The sequence below is a fragment of the Solanum dulcamara genome, chromosome 10 (genome assembly GCF_947179165.1).
Source record: "Solanum dulcamara chromosome 10, daSolDulc1.2, whole genome shotgun sequence".
In the NCBI taxonomy this organism is placed as follows: Eukaryota; Viridiplantae; Streptophyta; class Magnoliopsida; order Solanales; family Solanaceae; genus Solanum; species Solanum dulcamara.
The window spans coordinates 66,534,846-66,556,989 of NC_077246.1; the positions used below are offsets into that span (position 1 = coordinate 66,534,846).

A 22,144-nucleotide genomic window follows, 5' to 3' on the forward strand; every position below is an offset into this window, starting at 1 on the left:
CTACCCATAGACAACCTGCTAAGAGCATCAGCAACAACATTAGCTTTACCTGCATGGTAGATGATGCTCATATCATAGTCTTTGAGTAGTTCAAGCCATCTCCATTGTCTCAGGTTGAGTTCCTTCTGGCTAAAGACATATTGTAAGCTCTTGTGATCGGTGAATACATCAACATGCACCCCATACAAGTAGTGGCGCCAAATTTTAAGCGCAAACACCACATCTGCCAGCTCAAGGTCACAAGTTGGGTAGTTCCTCTCATGAATCTTAAGTTGTCTTAAAGCATAGACTATTACCTTCCCCCTCTGCATCAACACATAACCCAAACCAACTCTAGATACATCACAATAGATCACAAATCCCTTTGTTCCATGGGGCAAAGTCAAGACAGGAGCAGTGGTTAGCTTGGTCTTCAATATCTGGAAATTCTCCTCACAAGCATCGGACCATTGGAACTTAGACTTCTTTTGGGTCAGCTTAGTCAATGGTGATGATATGGATGAAAATCCCTCTACAAACCTTCGATAATAGCTGGCCAAACCCAAGAAGCTTCTTATCTCCGTCGGGGATGTGGGTCTGGGCCAATTCTTCACCGCTTCAATCTTCTGAGCGTCAACCTGAATACCATCTCCAGATACAATGTGGCCTAGGAAGGCCACTGATGCAAGCCAAAATTCAAATTTGGAGAACTTTGCATACAATACCTGGTCCCTCAAAGTTTGCAAGACGACTCTAAGATGATGGGCATGTTCCTCCTCAATTTTGGAGTAAACCAAAATATCATCTATGAATACAATCACAAACATATCAAGATATGGTTTAAATACCCGGTTCATGAGATCCATAAAAGCTGCGGGGGCATTAGTCAACCCAAAGGACATCACCAAGAACTTAAAGTGGCCATAGCGGGTCCGAAAAAATATCTTTGGAATATCGCACTCCCTTACTTTCAACTAGTGGTAGCCGGATCTCAGGTCTATTTTTGAGAAGCAAGTGGCACCCTGAAGTTGATCAAATAAGTCATCTATTCTGGGGAAAGGGTATTTGTTCTTTATGGTAACCTTATTCAGCTGCCTGTAGTCAATACACATTCTAAGCGACCCATCCTTCTTTCGCACAAATAGGACCGGAGCACCCCATAGTGAGACACTCGGCCTAATGAATCCCTTATCTAACAAGTCCTTCAACTGCTCCTTCAACTCCTCCTTCAACTCCTTCAACTCAGCTGGAGCCATTATTTAGGAAGGGATTGAGATAGGCTGAGTATCAGGAAAAACATCAATCCCAAAGTCGATCTCCCTATTAGGAGGGACTCCAGGCAGATCTTCGGAAAAGACGTCGGGAAACTCATTAACAATCGGGACTGACTCAATAGATAGGGGCTCAATATTGTCATCTTTCACTCGAACAAGGTGATAAATGCACCCCTTTGAGATTAGCTTCCTGGCCCTAAGGTAGGAAATAAACTTACCCTTAGGCAAAACAGGACTCCCCTTCCACTCTATGACAGCCTCGTTCGGGCATTTGAACTTAACGATCCGAGTCTTATAATCAATAGAGGCATAACAGACATAAAGTCAGTCCATGCCAAGGATCACATCGAAATCAACCATGTCCAACTCAACCAAGTCAGCCAAGGTATCCTTATGATGAATTGACACAGTGCAATCTCTATAGACTCTCTCAGCTAAGACATAATCACCGACAGGAGTAGCTACACTGAAAAGGCTCAAGAAGACGTTCAACAATTTTATTGAATTTACTAGCCACGTAAGGAGTCACAAAATATAGTGTGGCACCCGAATCCATCAAAACATAGCAATCAAGAGAAGAGACTCGAATCATACCCATCACGACGTTTGGAGAGTTCTCTTGATCTTGGCGACTACCCATAGCATATAAACGGTTTGTACCTCCGCTGGTGCCTGAAGTAGTGCCCCTCTGATTACCTCTAGCTGGTGGTACGGTGGTAGAATGCTGGGCTCTGTTTCCCCCTATTGGACACTCTCTCTGAAAATGATCCATTTGGCCGCATTTATAACAACCAACCCTTCCCGCTCTGCACTCCCCCAAGTGGAGCCTACGGCACTTGCCGCATGGTGGCTTCCCTCTCGAACCTTGACTCACACTAGCCTGGGATTAAGAACCCTGGGTATGAAACTCTGGCGACTCTGTCCCTGTCGATCATACCTGTTCTGCGGCATAGGTGCACTTGCTGTGGACGAGGCATAGTTGGTAGGCCTCTCCTGGAAGAAGGACATGTTGCCCTTGTTTTGTCTCTGTTCATTCTCATGGCCCGCTGATCTTGACTTCTTGCTCAGATGCTCCTCTCTGTCTTTTATTTTCTCATCTTTTACCTGTTGAGCATACACCATTAATCTCGAAATATCCAGATCCGAGATCAACAATGCTGCTTTGCACTTCTTCTTCACGTGCCTTCCTAATCCGGAGACGAACTTCCTCATCTTTGACCTCATATCTGGAATCATTTCTGGAGTATACCTAGACAATTGGATGAACTTCAGTCCATACTCTTTAACTTTTATTCCTTCTTGTTTCAAATTTACAAACTACTCCACCTTCGCTTCCCTCAATTCGCGGGGAAAGAAATGGTCAAGAAAAGCTCCTTCAAATTCACCCCACATAGCAGGTTCATCATCCTCACCTCTACCTTATTCCCATTGGTTATACCAAATGTTTGCCACATTCTTGAGTTGATAAGACACCAACTCAACCCCCTCAATCTCCGTAGCATGTATAGCTTTCAGAATTTTCCACATCTCATCAATGAAATTTTGGGGATCTTCATCAACCTTAGAACCCGTGAATGTCGGCGGATTCATTCTAAGGAAGTCTCTAATTTTAGTGGCAGCAGACGGTTCTTGGGAACTAGATATAAGAGTGGGCAAACTCTGATTACCGTTTTGGGTAGTCACTAACTGAGTGAGCATTGCAATTGTCCTTTGGAATTCTGCCTCTGATATGGGTGCAGGCAGAGTAGCAGGCACTTGAGGTGCCTCCGCATATCTCGCAGGTCGTCCTCTATCCCTTACTGGGCGTACCTCCGATTGGGGCATCTCGGCGTTATCAATATTTCTTTGGCTAGCCATACGTTTAGGAGGCATTATCTGTAACGTATGAACGCACGAATTAGAAAAGGGTTTTATAGAGTTTAACTCTATCCACGAATTCAGAGTATGAAAGAAGTGAAACAATTCCTAATGTCTTATAGCCTCCTGATTATAAGTGTGGTGCACAACACACCCATAAGCAAGACTCTACTAGACATGGCTTCATAGACTCCCTAGGTCTCTTGAACTCTGTGCTCTGATACTATGTTTGTCACGCCCCAGGAGGGTACCCTAGGCGCGACCGACACTCGAAAACCATTTTTGGCCTTCAAGCTAACCACCTGATTCAGTCACATTATCATTCAATCACATTCACTCAACGGAATACTCAATCATAGACACACTATTCATAATATGGGGGCCGAAGGCCAAATATTTTCAACTCAACAAAACAATTATAATACGACTTCTCAAAATAACAGTCCAACCTTTCCACATTCTAGTCTTTGAAGCCTCTATCAAAGTCTAGAAGGTGCCAATGACAAGCTCATGGCTACCAATAATCCAAAATAAAGGAAATGACAACAAAACTATACAAGAAAGCTCAACATCCTCCAGAAACTAGGAGGACTCACCAACTAGCTGAGAGTGTATGTGGATCTTCAACGAAACGCTGGTTGATGATCTCTGGTACCTGTCCCTTCATCATGAAACGATGCAGGCTAAATGGCGTCAGTACATGGAATGTACGAGTATGTAAAATGGCTGGATGAAACAAACATCAAGAAAACATCAATATCAACTCAGGATCTCACTCATATATATACATAACAACTCACTCAAGGGTCCTAAATCTAACAAGGAATGATTTAGACTTGACCAAATCTCATGCCACCCAACTCAACTGACTCGGAGTACTATCAAAACCTAAATGGGAGTTTCTCTTATCCGACAACCATCACTTATGAGCCAGTGATAGTACAACAATCAGACGTTGTTGCCACGTCCGTCCATACCTTGTCAGGGCATGAACGCCTCCCTAATCATGGATTCCATCGATTAGTCAAGTCCTATCATTTCAGGACAATAAAATGGGAAACATCCGACTTAAACGGTTCGATCCCACGGGAAGCATCCGACTTTAACGGTTCCATCCCTACCTATATTGGCGGCGTAGTTACTGGGTTCGAGTACAGACCATACTCTCGCCTGCCTCGGTGCTCGATACTCCTCCCATGACTCTAGGCTCATAAGACTCCATCCAATAATCTCAAACAATCCCTCACGGCTAGTTTCATTAGGACCTTGCCAACTCATCAACTCTATTCTCATCTCAACTCAATCAAGTCATAATGGCAAGTCTCATTTAAGACCTTGTCCACTCATCAATTATACCCTCCAATCAACCCAATCAAGTCTACATAGATAAGCATTTATAACATCTCGCAACATAACAACCCATTTCCTTCCTCACTTATCACATCCTTAGGACTCATCACAACTCTAAGGTTTTAAACCAACAATTCGAGTGAAATAACACATTTAAGGAAAATTGACTTATTCAACATAATCACATGGTTAAAGGAATCAACAAAGCATATTAACAAATCACCTCCATCAACTCATACTAACATGAAGATTTTAGGACCTCCATCAACAAAGCATATTAATAACACACCTCCAAGGACAAATCTTTCTGGGTTCTAGAAATTGACTTGAAAACCCTGCACACCTCATAGTGGCGCGCCGCACCAGGGGCCAAACTACTAAGGGTTGTTCCTGGTGCGATAGTGGCGTGTCACGCCACTGCGGTGCCAAGCCCAGTTTTCGAGCAATTTCAACCCAGGCCTGAAAATCTCTGTTGTGCTAGTTCGTCTTAGGAACGTCATATCTTTCGACTCTGAACTCCAAAAATTACATTCTTGGTGGCATTGGAAAGAATGCTCGATGACCTTTAATTTGATGGGTCGTGGGCCCCCCAAATTGCCGTCTTTCAAAAGATAGGGTCATTAGAAGTCGACCCCATACACGAACTCATCCTAACTTAGCCACGACGAACCTTTTTGGACTTAACTCGGTCCTAGGGGTCCTCTGTGACCCTACGTCACCTCTAACTCTCTTCAATTACTCAGGGACTCATCTTAACTCAAGCACATACTTTGAAATAAATACGATTGACCCTACACGTGTACAAGGAAGGTACGAATCTTAGGAAATTTTTTTTGAGGGGTGTTACATTTAAATATTGGGCGCATGAACGAACTCAATCAAATGCTATGAATAGCCTTACATACTTGGAATTCGAAGATTTACTATGAATTGAAGAACTCAATGACCACTCTTGAACCCCTAGCTTTTTCTCCTCGCCTAAGCGTTTTGTGTACTATCCGAAGTATAAGAATCACCGAAATAATATTTCTACACTACTAAAAACTAAAAATATATTTGAGAATGAGTAAAAAAGTTTACATAGAGAAGAGTTGCTTGAGAAAGTTGATGAATAAAATGAGGAAATAAGGTGAGTATTTATATGTGTGGAGGAGGGACCTAACAATAAATAAAAATAATTACAAAGGATGATCTCTTGGATGATGTCAAATGGAGGACTACCGATGTCACGGGTGATGTCAGATGGATCTAGATCTTTCCATGGTTGGTGAGATAAACTTTCTTTTAAAGGAATACTCTTTTTCGGAGTTGCGTTTGAACAAGATAACTTCCTAATTAGGATTTGGTGTCTTCATATGATTTGTATATCTAGAAGTATACTTTCGTGTCGTTTAAGAATCAACCGATTTGGAGCATCTTGCCATGAGATATGATTTTTCTTCTACAAATACTCCATGTCATCACAGCACCATGTCTTGCAAAAATTAATTTATTTGACCTATGTATCCTACGAATCTTAAGATATGGTCTCATAAAAGTTGTAGTTAATGCCGTTGGGGTTATTCAAAAATTTGAATCTCCTAATTTGAACTATTCTATGAAAAGTTATGCCCAAAATACAGAAGCAATATCATTTTCGTCGAGAATTGAAAAACCACATACAACGTTTTTAGAGGGTGTTACAATTGTTCTATTATTTTTCCATAATCAAGTTTGAAACAATTAAATGAACTCTTTAAATTCATTTACAACTCCAACTAATGCCAGAATAAAATGCAAATCAATGATTGTGATGGACAAACAATGCCCGTGAATCATGTGGCATAATATTTAAATGGGAGAATTATGGGAAATAAAAATATATATATTAATTAATTAGTTAATATAGTTATAATAGTTATATTAGTTAAATAAATTATGATTATCAATTTACTATATAAAAACTATTAAAATAAAACTTTCAATTTTGATTTTTTTTTTGTGTAGTCGATTAATGAAGAAAATTATTTCTACTTTCTTTAGAATATTCTTACATAGGTGTTATTATGAAAAATTGGAGGCGTTTTTTTTAAAAAAGCAGAGATTAAATTAAAATCAAATAGACTATAATTATCCAGTTATTATACAAAAAAATTAAATTTAAATTCAAAATTTCTCAATCGTACCAAATAAATTTTATATTGTAACAATTTTATATTTTTAAAAATTAAAATTATTACTGCCAAAATATTTAATATAATATCATATCGTATTATGTCCGCCCTGTGCACGTGGCTTCTCCGAAAGCATCTTCCTAGGAATCATCATATCATTATTGCTCCCGAAAACTTAAACTTACATCAATTAATATAAATATTATGATAAAATATTTATATATTAGTTTTTATAAGAAAATAGGTAAAGTTTAAAATAAAGGGCAGCCTAGTGTACTAAAGCTCCCGTTATGCGCATGATTCGAGGAAGGGTCTGACCACAAAGATCTATTGTACGCAACTTTATCTTTCATTTCTGCCAAGGATTGTTTCCAAAGCTTAAATCCGCGAACTCCTGGTCACGTGACACCAACTTTACGAGTTACATTTTTTAAGAAAATATGTAAAGTTTAAAATATACAAATAAAAATATACGGAGAGAAAAAAGTGATAAGTATTTTAAAAAAGAATCATTTAATGTTATCATTGAAATCCTATTAACTAATCAGTAGACGACTCAATACATTATTTTGAAAGATCACTTCTCAAACATATTTGACAAAAATGATTATTTAATGTAATACGTAAATAAATCAAAGTTCACAACTCACAGAAATGTTATAGGCTTAATATAATATAATGGTGTAATTTGTGAGTATATATTAAATAATATTATATATAGCGAAGTACGAAATGTAAAATGATAGAAAATTAATTAGTATTAAAAGTGATAATAAATGTGGGAATGCTGTCACGGACCACACATACAAATATAGGTGATCTATGCTAGTCATTCCATGTCCACTCAATATATTTTGGCTAAATATATACTACATATAAACGAAGAGTCCATATTTTTATTTTTTATAATTATTTTTTATATTACATACGTTGAATAGATATTTTAAAGAAAAGAATTATTATTTGTATTTTCAATTATATAGATTGTATTTTTGTTGTTATTATCAAAATTATTCATACAAATAAAATACTCTAATTAATTTTTGTCCTCAATTTTTAATATCATTTCAAAAACATATGCCTAAAAACTATTTCTTACTTCATAAGTTATACTACGATATAATATGGGTCAATCCCAATAAAAACTGAAAAACATGATCCGTTTTACTAGCTCTAATATATACTGTACTCTCTTTATTGTTAAATAAATTATGTTTTTAGCTTAAACACACTTTAAAGAAAATTACTCATTTTAAAAAAATAAAATATATTTTTACTAATTTATTCTTAATAAGTACCTTAAAAAAGATGTATCATTTAATAATTTCTTAATTATGTAAAATTCTCTTTTAAATAAATATAAAATTAAAAAAATATCATTTATGTCTTTTTAATTATGTGAAATATCATTTATTTTCAATTATGTGAAATATCTTTTTAATTGCTTGGGAGTTGGGCTAGATGTAGACGAAGATCCGTTTTTGTATCGACGACCATGTAACATATTATATACATATATAATATGGTTTGTGTGTTTTCTTTATTATTTTTTACATGATTTGTTCATTAATATATATATTTTTTAAAATTAATTTTGATATGTTTTACTTTAATTGAGATTTATTTTTTTCTTAAAAAAAAAAATTGGGGAAAGAAAAAGGGGAAATGGGGAAGGACATAACAGAGTGGAAAATCGAACCCTTGTCAGAAGTTTAGATAATCAATTAACTTAACTACTAAAAATTTTCATTGTTGTTATTATATTTATATTCTAAGAAGCATATATATACTCCCTCAGTTTATAAAAGAATGAGTTATTTGATTTGACACAGAGTTTCTTTTAGAAAATAAAGAAACTTTTTCATCTTGTGTTTCTAAATTAAAGTTATGTCAAATATACCAAAATATCATTTAATCTTGTAACCTTAAATATAACACATGAAAAATTAAAATTAAAGTTTTACCCAAAAAAAAAAAACATTTTTTTTGAAACAGATTAAAAAAGAAAGGAATTCATTCTTTTTTAAACGGAGCAACTATAATTTACAGTGTAAACATATTGGCCAACTATAAAAGGGCATAGAGACTGATGTTAATGATGAACCACACACACTACTTAAATACAACTTTGTAACATATCATCATCAGAGAGAGAGAGAGGGGAAAAATGAGTCTTGAAGGAAAATTGGTTTCAGAGATAAACATAAAGTGTGATGGAGATGTGTTTCATGAGATTTTTAGGGAAAGACCACATCATATCTCAACTATGAGTTCTGATAAAGTACAAAATGTGGACATTCATGAAGGTGAATGGGGTACCGTTGGCTCTGTCATTTTTTGGAACTTCACACATGGTAAGTCACCATTCTTGAATAACACTCTAACTCATTGTTATAATGATCGAAGAATATAGATTCAATTTTTGAAGTTTATGAAGTTCTATATTGATTTTAAGTTAATGTAAAATAATAACTAGGTTCATAATCGTCTATTTATAAATATTTTGTGAATTTTTTATTTTGAAAAGAGATAATTTTCGAGATTGAATTAGATTCAAAATCTATTTAACAAATAAAAATAAGAAAGTCACCAAGTTCAATGAACCCATATATACGGTAAGAGCTAGATCTGCCCCTTTGTTATATTGTTAGCCTCCGTTTTATGGTACTCTCTATAGTCTAAAATAAGTATCATTTTAAGGTTTTTGATACATTCATTAAGAAAATTATTTATTAGTGTTGATAGAAATAAATTTAAAATTTAAATATATATAAATTTAAATGATAAATATTTTAATCTTAAATGTACTTCTTGTATTTTTAAATTATAGATTCAAATCTATTATTTTTATTACAAATTTAATAAAAAATATATAAGTAATTTATGATCTACATTGAAAGTACTAGACTTAGATAGATCTGATGCCACAATGTTGCATTCGCCTATGATCACAATGATTATTTGAATAAATTACCTTTTATCTTTGCTCAAATTACTTTTTATCTCTCCTGTAGACTTTTACATCATTTATTGGATAAAGGGTTGACTTGAAGAAGAATTAGAGCCCGTTTGGATGTGTTTAAAAAAATATTTTTTATGTATGAAGTGTTTTTAGAATTTTGAAGTGCTGAAAGTTATTTTTATAAATAAGCAGTTGAGTGTTTGGATAAAAGTGTTTAAATGAGGAAAATTATGTGAATTTTAGGGTTAAAAGAATAAAAAGGATAGTTTGGGAATTTAGTTAAAATATAAGGGATATAAAAGTAATTTTCATGGTCAAAGAAAATGACTTTAAGCACTTAGAAAAAAAAGTTAGGAATCATAACTTTTCATTTTTGACTAACTTTAAGAACTTTATGGCTTAAAGTTAGCATTAAGCAAACACGTCCAAAAGCTAAACAGAGGCTTTAAGTTGATTTTGACCAACTTAAAGTCCATCCAAACGGGCTCTTACTCCCTTCCTTTTAATATGGTTGTGTGGTTTTGATTTGATTCGAGTTTTAAAAAGTGAAGAATTTTTACAATTTTGTAGTATTAAATTAAAAATATGTAGAATGTTATCTTGTAGGTCTTAAACATCTTTAAAATTAAAGAATTGTTAAAAAGGAAATAATTTTTTTAAATAGATTAAAAAGAAAAGTAAGACAAATAAATTATATTAAAACAGAATCAGTAATGTTTTCTTGGTTTAGCTACACTTATTTAATTTGAACCAAATTGATTTGGGTAAAATGATACTCTATTTGATCGAAGGAAGTATTTTTTACATGTTAAAAATTGTGTAAATTATAATATACGCAGGCGAATTCAAAATTTAATTAGAGAGTCAATAAGTATAATTTCTTATACACTTTTAATTCATTTGTTGATAGCAGTGTATGTTTTGTCAAACACACAAAATTCCTTCTAGATTCACCTCTGATTACATGTAATGATGCAAATGTTAAACAAATAGGACAATTGAGCAAAACAATGCTAATTGAGTTTGTGTATATTACAGATGGAAAAGAAAAGGTTGCAAAGGAAGTAATTGAAGAAATAGATGAAGAAAAGAAGCTTGTCAAATTCAAAGTAATTGGTGGAGATATATTGGAAGCTTACAAATCATTTTACCTTACTGTTCATGTTGAAACAAAGGGTGAAGACAATTTAGTTACCTGGATTTTGGAATATGAGAAGTTGAATCCAGATGTACCAGATCCACATACATTAATGGAATTTTGTCTTCATGTTACAAAAGATATTGAGACTCATCACCTAACAGGGAATTTAGTTTCTGAAATAAATATTAAGTCTGATGGTGATGTGTTTCATGAAATATTTAGGTACAGACCACATCATATTTCTAGTATGTCACCTGATAAAATACAAAATGTAGACATTCATGAAGGTGAATGGGGCACTGTTGGCTCTGTTATCTTTTGGAACTTCACCCATGGTAAGCCTACATCCTACTCTTTTTTTCTTTCTTTCAATTATTTGGTATTCGATACTCATTGACTCGATTAATCTAGATTTGTGATGCATATGATCCAAGGGAAAATGTTTTCGAAGTTTTGAGTCTGAGATCTATCATATGCATTTTAAGTTTTCAGTTATTTTTTTCGTCTCAATTTATGTGACACCGTTTGATTGGACATGAAATTTAAGAAAGAAAAAAGACTTTTGAAATTTGTGATTTACAATAAATTTTAAACATTTGTATGAGTATAAAATATCTCAGTGAGAATAAATTGAAAATTTGAAAGTTAATGTGTTTCAAATGTAAAATATGACATTCTTTTCTGAATGAACGAAAAAAATTGAGATAGGAGAGTAAAAGTTTTATGTCTAAGTTAATTGTCCCAATACTCAGTACATTATTGTCTGTAATTAAACAATATGTCATAATCCATTATTATGAAAGCTTAGACATGTCCAAATTTATAGTCACATATAAAAATATAGAAGTTTTTGCATTTGATTGATTAGATATAGACCTGATAATTAAATGAAGGATAAAACTTTGGTTAGTTTGATTAGGTAATTAAATAATAAACAAGTAAAAATGATTTTGAGTTACACAGATTGGATTGCGACAATTGGTTAGATATAGACATGATAATTAAATGAAGGATAAAACTTTGGTTAGTTTTATTAGGTAATTAAATAATAAAGAAATAAGAAATGATTTTGAGTTAGATAGATGGGATTGTGACACATTGTTTAGCTCAAATTGACCCATTCGATCTATTAACCAAATCAAATTTTTAATGAGTTATGCTTTCATGTGTTTATTAACTCATCGTTTTAATTCGTTCAGATTCAATCCAATACTTGCATTGACAAAAGGAATTAATAGTATTAATTTGACTATATATCTTTGTTTGTAGATGGGAAAGAGAAGGTGGCAAAGGAAGTAATTGAAGAAATAGATGAAGAAAAGAAGTTGGTTAAATTCAAAGTGATTGGAGGAGATATATTGGAGGTTTATAATTCATTTTACTTCGTTGTTCATGTTGAAACAAAAGGTGAAGACAACTTAGTTACTTGGATCTTGGAATATGAAAAGAAGAATGCAAATGTGCCAGATCCACATACTTTAATGGACTTCTGCCTCAATGTCACCAAAGATATTGAGACTCACCATCTCAACTGATACATAAATATTACTATATATTATATTATGTATGTCTATGTTGTTCGAACTCTTTGAAGATATCGTCGGATATATATTATCCCATGTGTGACAATATTTTAAAAAGGTATGAGCAATGTCTAGCAAATGTTTGGAATTAAGATGTTGTCACAAGTTCTGTAATAACGTGTGGTGTTATTAATGAGTGTGCTTTGAAGTGTCTACTATATGTAACAAGAATAAAAATATAAAAGGGGAAATGAGTGAAGATGTAATTTCTAATTCCGTTGTGCAATTGAAAAACAGTTTGTATATTTCTGTTGAAAATATTAAAGCTGTGCTTGATGCTTTTACAATTTTTCCATTGTGTGGGAAATTTCTACTGATTGGTATTATTGGATTATAAGCTTTAGTGGGAGCCATAGAATTGGTTATTGTTCAAAAAGAGTTTGGAGTTGTGTGGAAGAATTATTCTCCCAAACAGAAACAACAATATTTTTTTTTATTTTTCACTCCATATGTCGATAATTTGGATATTCTTCTACTATTTTTGTCTTCGATTTTATTATTATTTTCTTTTCTTCAATTTTGTATTCTTAGATGTTGCTACTGTATTTCTTTTCTATACTTGATTTTGATATATTTTAATTGAGCTAATAATTTATCGAAATTAAACAATCTCACAATCTCTCTACCTTCATATAAGGTAAGGATAAGAGTAAAATCTAAGAACACACCATATCTCTTGATTTCATTTATGAAATTATATTGAATCTATTATTAGTATTAAAACTTCACTTAGTTATCTGAATTTAGTTGACAAAGTAGCGAGTTAAATGACAGACTAAGGATAAGAGTAAAATCTACGAACATACCATATCACCAGACTCCAAATTACATTGGATACATTATTTATATTAAAACTTCAATTAATCTAAATTCACGTCGCGTACGATCTATTAAAATGAAGAAAACACTTTTTATTAAGACTTTTTCCTTATTCAATCTTAAAATTCGCAATCTTTAATTAAAAATAAAGGAATCATAACTACTCACCACTCGCATCCCTCAACGGTGACGATAAATGTTGTTTTTTCAAAAATCGAAAGACCTTTTTTTCCTTTCTTTCTGTAACTAAAATATTTCTCAACCATAATCATATCATGATCCCAATCCTGTCAACAGATTTGAAGTATCTAACAATTTTTGGTGCCTAGCTAAGAGGTGTAGACCAGATTTAGAGCCCGTTTGGATGGAATTAAAAAAGTAATTTTTATGTATGAAGTGATTTTAGAACTTTGAAGTGCTGAAAGTTATTTTTATAAATAAGCAGTTGAGTGTTTGGATAAAAATGCTTATGGTGAAAATACGTGTTTGAATTTTAGGGTTAAAAGAATAAAAAAGGTAGTTTGGAAATTTAGTTAAAATATAAGGGATATAAAAGTAATTTATATGGTCAAACAAAATGACTTTAAGCACTTAGAAGAAAAAAGTTAGAAATCCTAATTTTTTATTTTTGACTGACTTTAAGAACTTTATGACTTAAAATTAGCATTAGTCAAACACGTCCAAAAGCTAAAAATGGACTTATAAGTTGGTTTGACCAACTTAAAGCACATCCAAATGGGCTCTTAATAATTACATATATAATTCAATTCAGATAAACATAAGAGTAATAATCAAATTGATTTAGGTACCTCTATCATTGTTTGCGGGCCTTTATATCTGATGACTGTTTTCGAAAGACCTCCGGCTCAATAAAAGCATAAAAAGAGGTCAGATAAGGCTAAGAAATTCAAAGCAATATAGAAAACCAAATAACGAAAGCGACACAGAAAAAAATAGAGTAATCAAAGTACAGAAAGTAATAGATAATAACAGAAATCAGGGTACAAAAATTATAGTGTGCTAATGCGCCTACTAATAAGGAAGAATAACGAGACTATGTACTAGCTTTCTACCTTAATGTGGGTCCTCCACACCCTCCTATCTAAGATCATGTCCTCGGTAAGTTGTAACTGCGCCATGTCCTGTCTAATCACCTCTCCCAAATATTTTTTTGACCTACCCCTACCTCTTCTAAAATCATCCATGGCCAACCTCTCATACCTCCACACTGGGTCATCTGTGTTTCTCTTCTTCACATGCCCAAACCATTTCAGTCGCATTTCTCGCATCTTGTCTTCCACCGAGGCCACTCCTACCTTGTCCCGAATAGCCTCATTTCTAATCCTGCCGCTCTTGGTATGCCCACACATTCATCTCAACATTCTTATCTCGGCAACTTTTATCTTTTGAACGTGAGAGACCTTAACTGGCCAACACTCTGCCCATATAACATAGCTGGTCTAACCACAACTTTGTAGAACTTCCCTTAAGTTGTGGTGGCATTTTATTGTCACATAGCACACCGGAAGCGAGCCTCCAATTCATCTACCCTACCCCAATACGATGTGTGACATCATCGTCAATCTCCCCACTGCTTTACATGATAGACCCAAGGTACTTGAAACTACTTTTCTTTTGGATGGCCTGGTCACCAAGCCTAATTTCTGCGCCAACCTCCTGAGGTCTCACTGAACTTGCACTCTAAATACTCTGTCTTGGTCCTACTCAACTTAAACCCTTTAAACTCTAAGGTATATATCCAATCCTCCAGCTTAGCGTTAACTCTGCTACGAGTCTCATCGATCAGGACTATGTCTTCTGCTAAAAGCATACACCATGGCACCTCACCTTGAATTTGTCGCATCAATCCATTCATCACCAAGGCAAATAAAAATAGACTAAGAGCTGATCCTTGATGCAACCCCATCACAACTGGAAAGTGCTCTAAGTTCCCTCCTACTGTCCTTATCTTGATTTTGTCACCTTCATACATGTTCTCGATCACCCTAATGTACTCCACAAGTACATCTTTAGCCTCCAAATATCTCCATAGTATCTCTCGTGGAACTTTATTGTAAGCCTTTTCTAGGTCGATGAATACTATTTGTAAGTCCCTTTTTTCTCTCCCTATACTGCTCCACTAGTGTCCTCATTAGATGGATGGCTTCTGTAGTTGAACGTCCCGGCATAAATTCGAACTGGTTCTTTGAAATAGACACGTCTCTCCTTACCCTCAGCTCCATCACTCTTTCCCACACTTTCATAGTATTGCTTAGAAGCTTGATACCTCTATAGTTGTTGCAGCTCTGGATATCCTCCTTGTTTTTGTATAGAGGTATCATTACGTTCGACCTTCATTCTTCGGGCATTATTGCTGTCTCAAAGATGACATTAAATAACCTAGTCAGCCACTCCAAATCTATCGAGCTTGTGGTCTTCCAAAATTTCCCAAGAATCTTGTCAGGTCTGGTCGCTCTTCCCCAGCGCATCCTACGAATAACACCTTTAAACTTCTCGACCGTAATACTCCTGCAATACCCAAAATCGTTACGCCTTCCTATTTGTTTCATATCTCCCAACACAATCTCTCTGTCCCCTTCTTCATTCAAGAGTTTATGGAAGTATGACTGTCATCTCTGTTTAATGAGGGTCTCCTATACCAATACGTTTCCATGCTTGTCCTTAATGCACTTCACTTGATTCACATCGCGTGCCCTTCTCTCCTGCGCCCTGGCTAGCCTAAACAATTTCCTATCCCGCCTTTCTCTTCTAGTTCAGCATAAAGGCACTAAAAGCTGCCGTTTTTGCCGTCAAAACCGCCGACTTCGCCTCCTTCCTCGCTATATTATAAAGTTTCCTATTCGTCCACTTCTCCACCTCATCCTTGCTTTCTATCAACTTCGCATACACCATCTTCTTTGATTCCACCTTCCCTTGCACTTCTCTATTCCACCACCAGTCCCCTCGATGCCGACTACGAGTGCCCATCGAGACTCCCAACACGTCCTTTGCTACAACCCTAATTCAACTAGCCGTCCTATTCCACATACTGTTCGTATCTCCACTACTATCCCAGGACCCCATATCCTTTAGTTTCTCTCTCATCTCTAGGGTACTAGCAGTGGTTAAACTCCCCCATCTGATCCTAGGTCGGTCATCCCCGACCCTCTTCTTTCTCGTCATCTTGATCCCTAAATCCATCACCAAGAGCTTATGTCGGGTTGTAAGGTTGTCTATCGGAATGACCTTACAGTCTTAGCACAGACCTTTATCATCCTTCATAAGGAGTAAAAAATCTATCTGAGTCTTAGCCATCGAACTACGGAAGGTTACCAAGTGGTCCTCCTTCTTTGGGAAACTCGAATTGGCTATCACCAACCCAAAAGCTCTTGCGAAATCCAAAAGTCAGACTCCTCATCCATTTCTGTCCCCGAATCCATAGCCTCCATGCACATCATTATACCTTCCTAAAATAGACCCGATGTGCCCATTGTAATCCCCTCCCACGAAAAGCTTCTCAGTAGGCGGTATGCCTCGCACTAACTCATCCAAATCCTCCCAAAAGCGCCTCTTATCCTCCTCGCCTAATCCCGCTTGCGGTGAATAAGCACTAATAATGTTCAACTTGATCCCTTCAACGACCACCTTAATCGACATCATCCTATCAGTGACTCTCTTAACCTCCATCACTTGATCTCTTAAATCACTGTTTACTAAAATGCCTACCCTATTCCTATACTTCGATCGACTAGAGAACCAAAGCTTATACCCGTCTACCTCCTTAGCTTTAGAATCTACCCATTTGGTCTCTTGGACACAAGCTATATTAATCTTAACTAGCTCTATGGATTTTTCCGTTAATGTCTCAATGTTCCAAGAACCTACTCTCAGTCTAGACGCTCCTTTAACCCACTTACCCTCGTCTCCGTCCCTGTCCCTGAGCGAGAATATGACCCTAGTCTACCATCACTATCCAAAGCCATGAAAACACGTATGAACTAATAAATTATTCAAAGGCCTAAAATCGGCAAAATGTAACTACAAGTGTATGAACAAGGAATAGATATGGAAAGATATAGAGACCGGAGGTACCAACTCCAGTTGAAATGAACCTGGTTGCCGCCAGAAAACACTGTTTATGTGGGAGTACTGATCACGTCGGAAACTCGGAGTTACTGTTTACGTAGACTTGGCAAAATGCTATTCACAACGACCTTTGGATTGTGTGGATAGCAGATCTTGGATTGAACGAATCTTTGGACCAATGACTATGGCTAATCACGGACTGTGCAGGGATTCACAGTCGTGCAGGGACTCAAAACAAACACAATTTTCAGCAGAGCCACAAATGAATTCAGCACTAAAACTCCAAAATCTCAACGACCCACTAAACAATTCTTCACCAACGTCCAGATTTCAACCTACCCAACAGCCGAAACACAGAAAAAAACCCAACTTTACAAAAACCCCACCTCAACAAACTCAAAATTCTCAGAAAACCCAGATGAAATCTATGATTCTTCAACCCAAACACAAAATCGAAACAACCCCTTAAACATCATTATATATATATATATATATATATATATAATTTCCTTAGATTTTATACGTATGATATATGTTCCATTTATTTCAAGAAAAGCTTTTCGCAATGCAATAACATGTGTCTTGACCTTTCATAAGTACAGACATAACAAAAGCGTTTACCGTGTACTCTTGATTCAAGAGACTCGACTGAATGTCCAAATAGATATTGTTAATTTCTTTAGAACCATAATACAATTATTTGATTAAATTATCGAATCTCGAGAGGCGGTCACAGTCCTAGTCGTGGCTATAGTTGAGATTACATAAAATTAGGATTATATTGAACTCCATTACCAATCATTCAACACAGTAATTTTATTACAACAAAAATAATATGGCCCTGGCCCTGTATATTACATAAAGCCTATGGCAAATTCCAACTAGACTTTGCACATTTATAGTTTAGAAAATGACCTAATACAAGGCTCATTCCAACACTTACATATATAATAATAAATCTACTAAGCAATTATTGTTTATGCAAAAAATGCATCCTCAGATAACATTTTAGGAATCACCTCAATTTGGACTTGTACTTCACCACACTCCACATTTTGTAGCATAAGGGTCATGTCTTGGATCAATTTGCCATTTTCCCATATAATAAAACTTTGCTTAGCTAAGCAGTTGTCTCTGCCTGGCTCAACTTTGTCAACTCTGACACCATCTGGAAGGTCTTGATGATAGCTCATTTCCAATGCTTCAAGATATGGTTTGATGTCTATCTTTGCTTCCTCTATTTTGTCATCTTTACTAAATGTATCTTTGTCATACACAGTCTGAAAATATCACCATCATTAAACTGGATATTAAATATATCACATTACACGTTAGCAGATGGATGCTATAAATTCCTCCAAAAAATCATAAAATACTGTGCGAAGAATTTTAGTAGTTTAATTAGTTGACTATCTAAATTTTTATTTTATTGGTTACTCCCTCTATTCCTTTTTACTTGTCAAGTTTTAACTTAGCAAGAAAACAATGATTGATATAGTAAGTTTACTATTTATCCTTATTAATTTTTACTATTTTATCCTTATTAATTAATAGAGTTTTAAACATAATTACTCACTACATTTTTCAAAGACATTAACTCAGTGTTAATAAATTGAAGGTATAATAGGAAGAAAAAAAATTATATTTTCTTGATTTGTCAAAATTGACAAGTAAAAAGAAAAATCAAATTAGAAAATATTTAACAAATAAATAAAAACGGAGGGAGTATATTCTATTCCCACCATGTAATCCTCTCCCTCATTTCCTTTCCTAGTGTCTTTTATTTTGGGATAAGTTATCCACTATTATATGGAACAACTTATCCATCAATGGTATAAATAGTGGATAAATAATCTCATGACTATCTAATACCTCCAACCAAATGCAGGATAACAAAATTCCACTTTTTATTCTAAAATTATTATACTTTATACCTCACACCAAACAATTCTTATACCTCACAACAAACTACTCTTCCAACTCCGAAGAGTTAACAGTTCTATACATCGATAGTTTTTACACAATCATGTCACACAAAGTTATTACTTGATGATTAACCTGATAAAAGTGGTAACTAACAAGTAATCAGTCACATGTTATAATTTATTGCAAGTGCAAAGTCCTAACACAAAAAGGACAATTCAATGTATAAAACATTCCACGTTTATATAAAAATAACGAGTTAGGAAGGCTTGCATCCTAAGGGGGTATTATTTATGACGAAGCATGAACGACTGATTTCATGATTTAAAACAGTGACCAATAAATCACATAAAAATAACTTTATCGTTATTTCTTATAAACACACCTTAATCATATGCTTGGATGAGCTTAATTAGTTTCATTGAAGAATAATATTAAGAGAGAATACTCACCAAAACAATTGGAACATCTGGATATTTCAGTGCAAGGGTCAATTCATCATCCCAGACAGGGTTGCAGTTGTTCTTCTTGCAACTAGTCTTCACTTTCTATAAGACAAATGCAGCATATCAGTACAAAAGACATATATCTAAACTTGACATAATGAAACACAGATAGATTATGATTTTAAATTTATGAATTCTAGATTTCAAACAAGACAATTTACCAGGTTTGAGATAAATTATTTATATACTTTCTCCTTCTCTATTTGTGTGAATATATTTGACAGGACACGGAAATAAATTTTTGAAATTTATAATATAAATTAAGCAATTGATATTTGTGTCTATAGATACTCCCCCGTCCGTCCGTCCCATATTAATTAATCATTATACTAAAAATAGTTATCCTATATTAATTGTCCACCTTACTAAGTCAAGAAAGCATTACTTAATTTTTTTCTATATTACCTTGCAATTAATTCTTTATAAAAATGTTTGCATTTATTTGTAAAGTACTCAAAAAGTTGTAAATTATTTATGAATTTTTAAACACCCTACAAAATAAAAAGTGATCAATTAATATGAGATGAAAAGAATAGTTACATTAGGAGTAAACTAAGTATTTTAAATTTAATTAATTACTAAATATAAAAAGTTATCATTATTTTTAAATCCTCTAAAAAAATATGGAATAATTAATTGGACAAAGAGAGTATATTAAGTGAAACAGGACAAACTGTAGGTTCTCTCAAACCCACCCAGTGGACTGCCAAACTATAAATTCTGCGACGTAGAAACAGAATTCTCTAAAAAAGAGAAGGTCATGGGAGGGCCAAGAGTCGCAACTAATGATATAGGTCTGCCCCTTAACTGAAAACAATGGTTGTAATATTTTTCATTTAGAAATCTAGGAGCCCAACTATATCATTAACGAATCTGCTCTAGATATGCCTCTAAAAATACGATATATTTGACCATTTAATATTGTCGAAATGCATGAAATATGCAAAAAATTATTGTTAAAGAAGAAGAAATTATAACATGTACCTGTTCACCCATGGTAACAACAACATAAGGATCACTATGAAATGTATCCTTGAGTGGCAGATTGATGCCTCTCTGCACCCTAATTTTAAGAAGTCCCAACATCTTCAAAATGATTTTTTTTTTTTTTTGAAAATTTCAACTTAATTGGTTTATGTGGCACAATAATATATCAAGGTGGAAAATATACCATGGCCTTAGAAAATGACTTCCATTTATACCATGACCTTGTATTGATTTCTAGTGTGTTTTTATTCTTCTTTATCACTTGAGAATAATTCTATCATCCAATTATTATTCCAAGAGGAAAAAGGAAAATGGGAACTTATACCATCGGTCCATTATTTACCTTAAAGAATCTGTCACTTTCTACTCTCACGGGCTGCAAAACAATTTGTCCCTAATTTCCAACTAATTTATCATTAAATAATTTTTAGTTAATTATTTTTTTTTAAAAAATCTAAATAAAATTCTATCTATCATTCATTTTTTATTTTCTAATAGTGTTTTCTAGAGAATCCAATAACTTTCTAAAGTTATTCTTAAGCCTTGTATCACCGACTTAAATTTAGTGACCAGCCATACCACTTGACCTGATTAGCTTTCTTTCTATGCTATCACCAACTTGGTCTGAAAAAAAATATTGGGTCGGATTCAGGGGTCATTCGGTTAGAACAAGTTTATCTCTTTAAATGTATAGAATAATTTAGCTTATCACTATCATATAAATATTAGGATAAATTATTTAAGAATTGTCTAATACCTTGTATTTAATATAGGATAAAATAATTCTCTATTTTATTTCTAAATTATCATACTTTATACATACCTCACACTAGTGTCGTATTTTGGACAAGTGTCAAAATCCAATTAGTCCCATAAAAAGGTTATACACACATTTGAAGGCATTGATAAATATCCCTAAATTTCCAAGACAATAACATTTGTCACTACGGTTCATCTTTGTTTTGGTAAGCCTTACAAGTTCATCGCCATACGACTTTAGTAGAGTAAAAGGTCAGTAATTTGGGACGTGTATTTTAATAAGGTAATTAACTAATAAAGAAGAAATTGAGTATTTGTATCACAGTTTTTATTAAAGAGAAGAGATTTAAATATGTTATCGAACTATTAGAAATCACTTATTTATTTTATTCGTTAAAAATGGATTTATTTATATCACTATCGTTACAAAAAAAAATTATTTGTATATCGTTATTTTTTAATAAAAAATAGAGATAAATGTCAAAAACACATCCTCTTTTTTTAGTTTCATACCTAAACTATCACTTATTAGTTTGAGAAATACACCTCTCTCTTTTATTTCACTATCATCATGATATATGTACTACACTCTCTCTTTCATTTAAAAAAGAGTTTGTTACATTACATTTCACATGGACAAAACATTCAACCTTAACAAAAATTAAATAAATTATTATAATTAGTTAAATTAAAGATTAAAATATTATTATCTCTTATCCCCAAAAAATTTATAAAATAAAATATAAAATATTTTTCTTACCTCAC

General features: G+C 34.0%; 2 protein-coding genes across 2 annotated transcripts; one reads left to right on the plus strand and one right to left on the minus strand.

Moving 5' to 3' along the window:
• Positions 1 to 8,676: 8,676 nt before the first annotated feature.
• On the plus strand, positions 8,677 to 12,584 carry LOC129870359 (kirola-like). Its single transcript, XM_055945117.1, has 3 exons — positions 8,677 to 8,967; positions 10,614 to 11,051; positions 11,986 to 12,584. Exons 1-3 carry the CDS (start codon positions 8,781 to 8,783, stop codon positions 12,249 to 12,251), a joined length of 891 nt encoding a protein of 296 aa, XP_055801092.1. The 5' UTR covers positions 8,677 to 8,780; the 3' UTR covers positions 12,252 to 12,584.
• Positions 12,585 to 18,002: 5,418 nt separating this feature from the next.
• On the minus strand, positions 18,003 to 20,803 carry LOC129871541 (protein C2-DOMAIN ABA-RELATED 7-like). Its single transcript, XM_055946482.1, has 3 exons — positions 20,618 to 20,803; positions 19,580 to 19,675; positions 18,003 to 18,484 (listed from the first exon to the last, which is right to left on the minus strand). The coding sequence occupies exons 1-3, from the start codon at positions 20,717 to 20,719 to the stop codon at positions 18,182 to 18,184; spliced, it is 501 nt and encodes a 166-aa protein (XP_055802457.1). The 5' UTR covers positions 20,720 to 20,803; the 3' UTR covers positions 18,003 to 18,181.
• Between the last annotated feature and the right edge of the window lie 1,341 nt (positions 20,804 to 22,144).

Bases quoted from the DNA above. Each gene is read 5' to 3' on its own strand.
- LOC129870359 (XM_055945117.1), top strand. From the start codon at position 8,781: ATGAGTCTTGAAGGAAAATTGGTTTCAGAGATAAACATAAAGTGTGAT. The intron at 8,968-10,613 runs GTAAGTCACCAT...TGTATATTACAG, and splicing joins TTTTTGGAACTTCACACATG to ATGGAAAAGAAAAGGTTGCA. The intron at 11,052-11,985 runs GTAAGCCTACAT...CTTTGTTTGTAG, and splicing joins CTTTTGGAACTTCACCCATG to ATGGGAAAGAGAAGGTGGCA.
- LOC129871541 (XM_055946482.1), bottom strand. From the start codon at position 20,719: ATGTTGGGACTTCTTAAAATTAGGGTGCAGAGAGGCATCAATCTGCCA. The intron at 19,676-20,617 runs GTACATGTTATA...TTTGTCTTATAG, and splicing joins TTGTTACCATGGGTGAACAG to AAAGTGAAGACTAGTTGCAA. The intron at 18,485-19,579 runs GTGAGTATTCTC...TGATATTTTCAG, and splicing joins CAGATGTTCCAATTGTTTTG to ACTGTGTATGACAAAGATAC.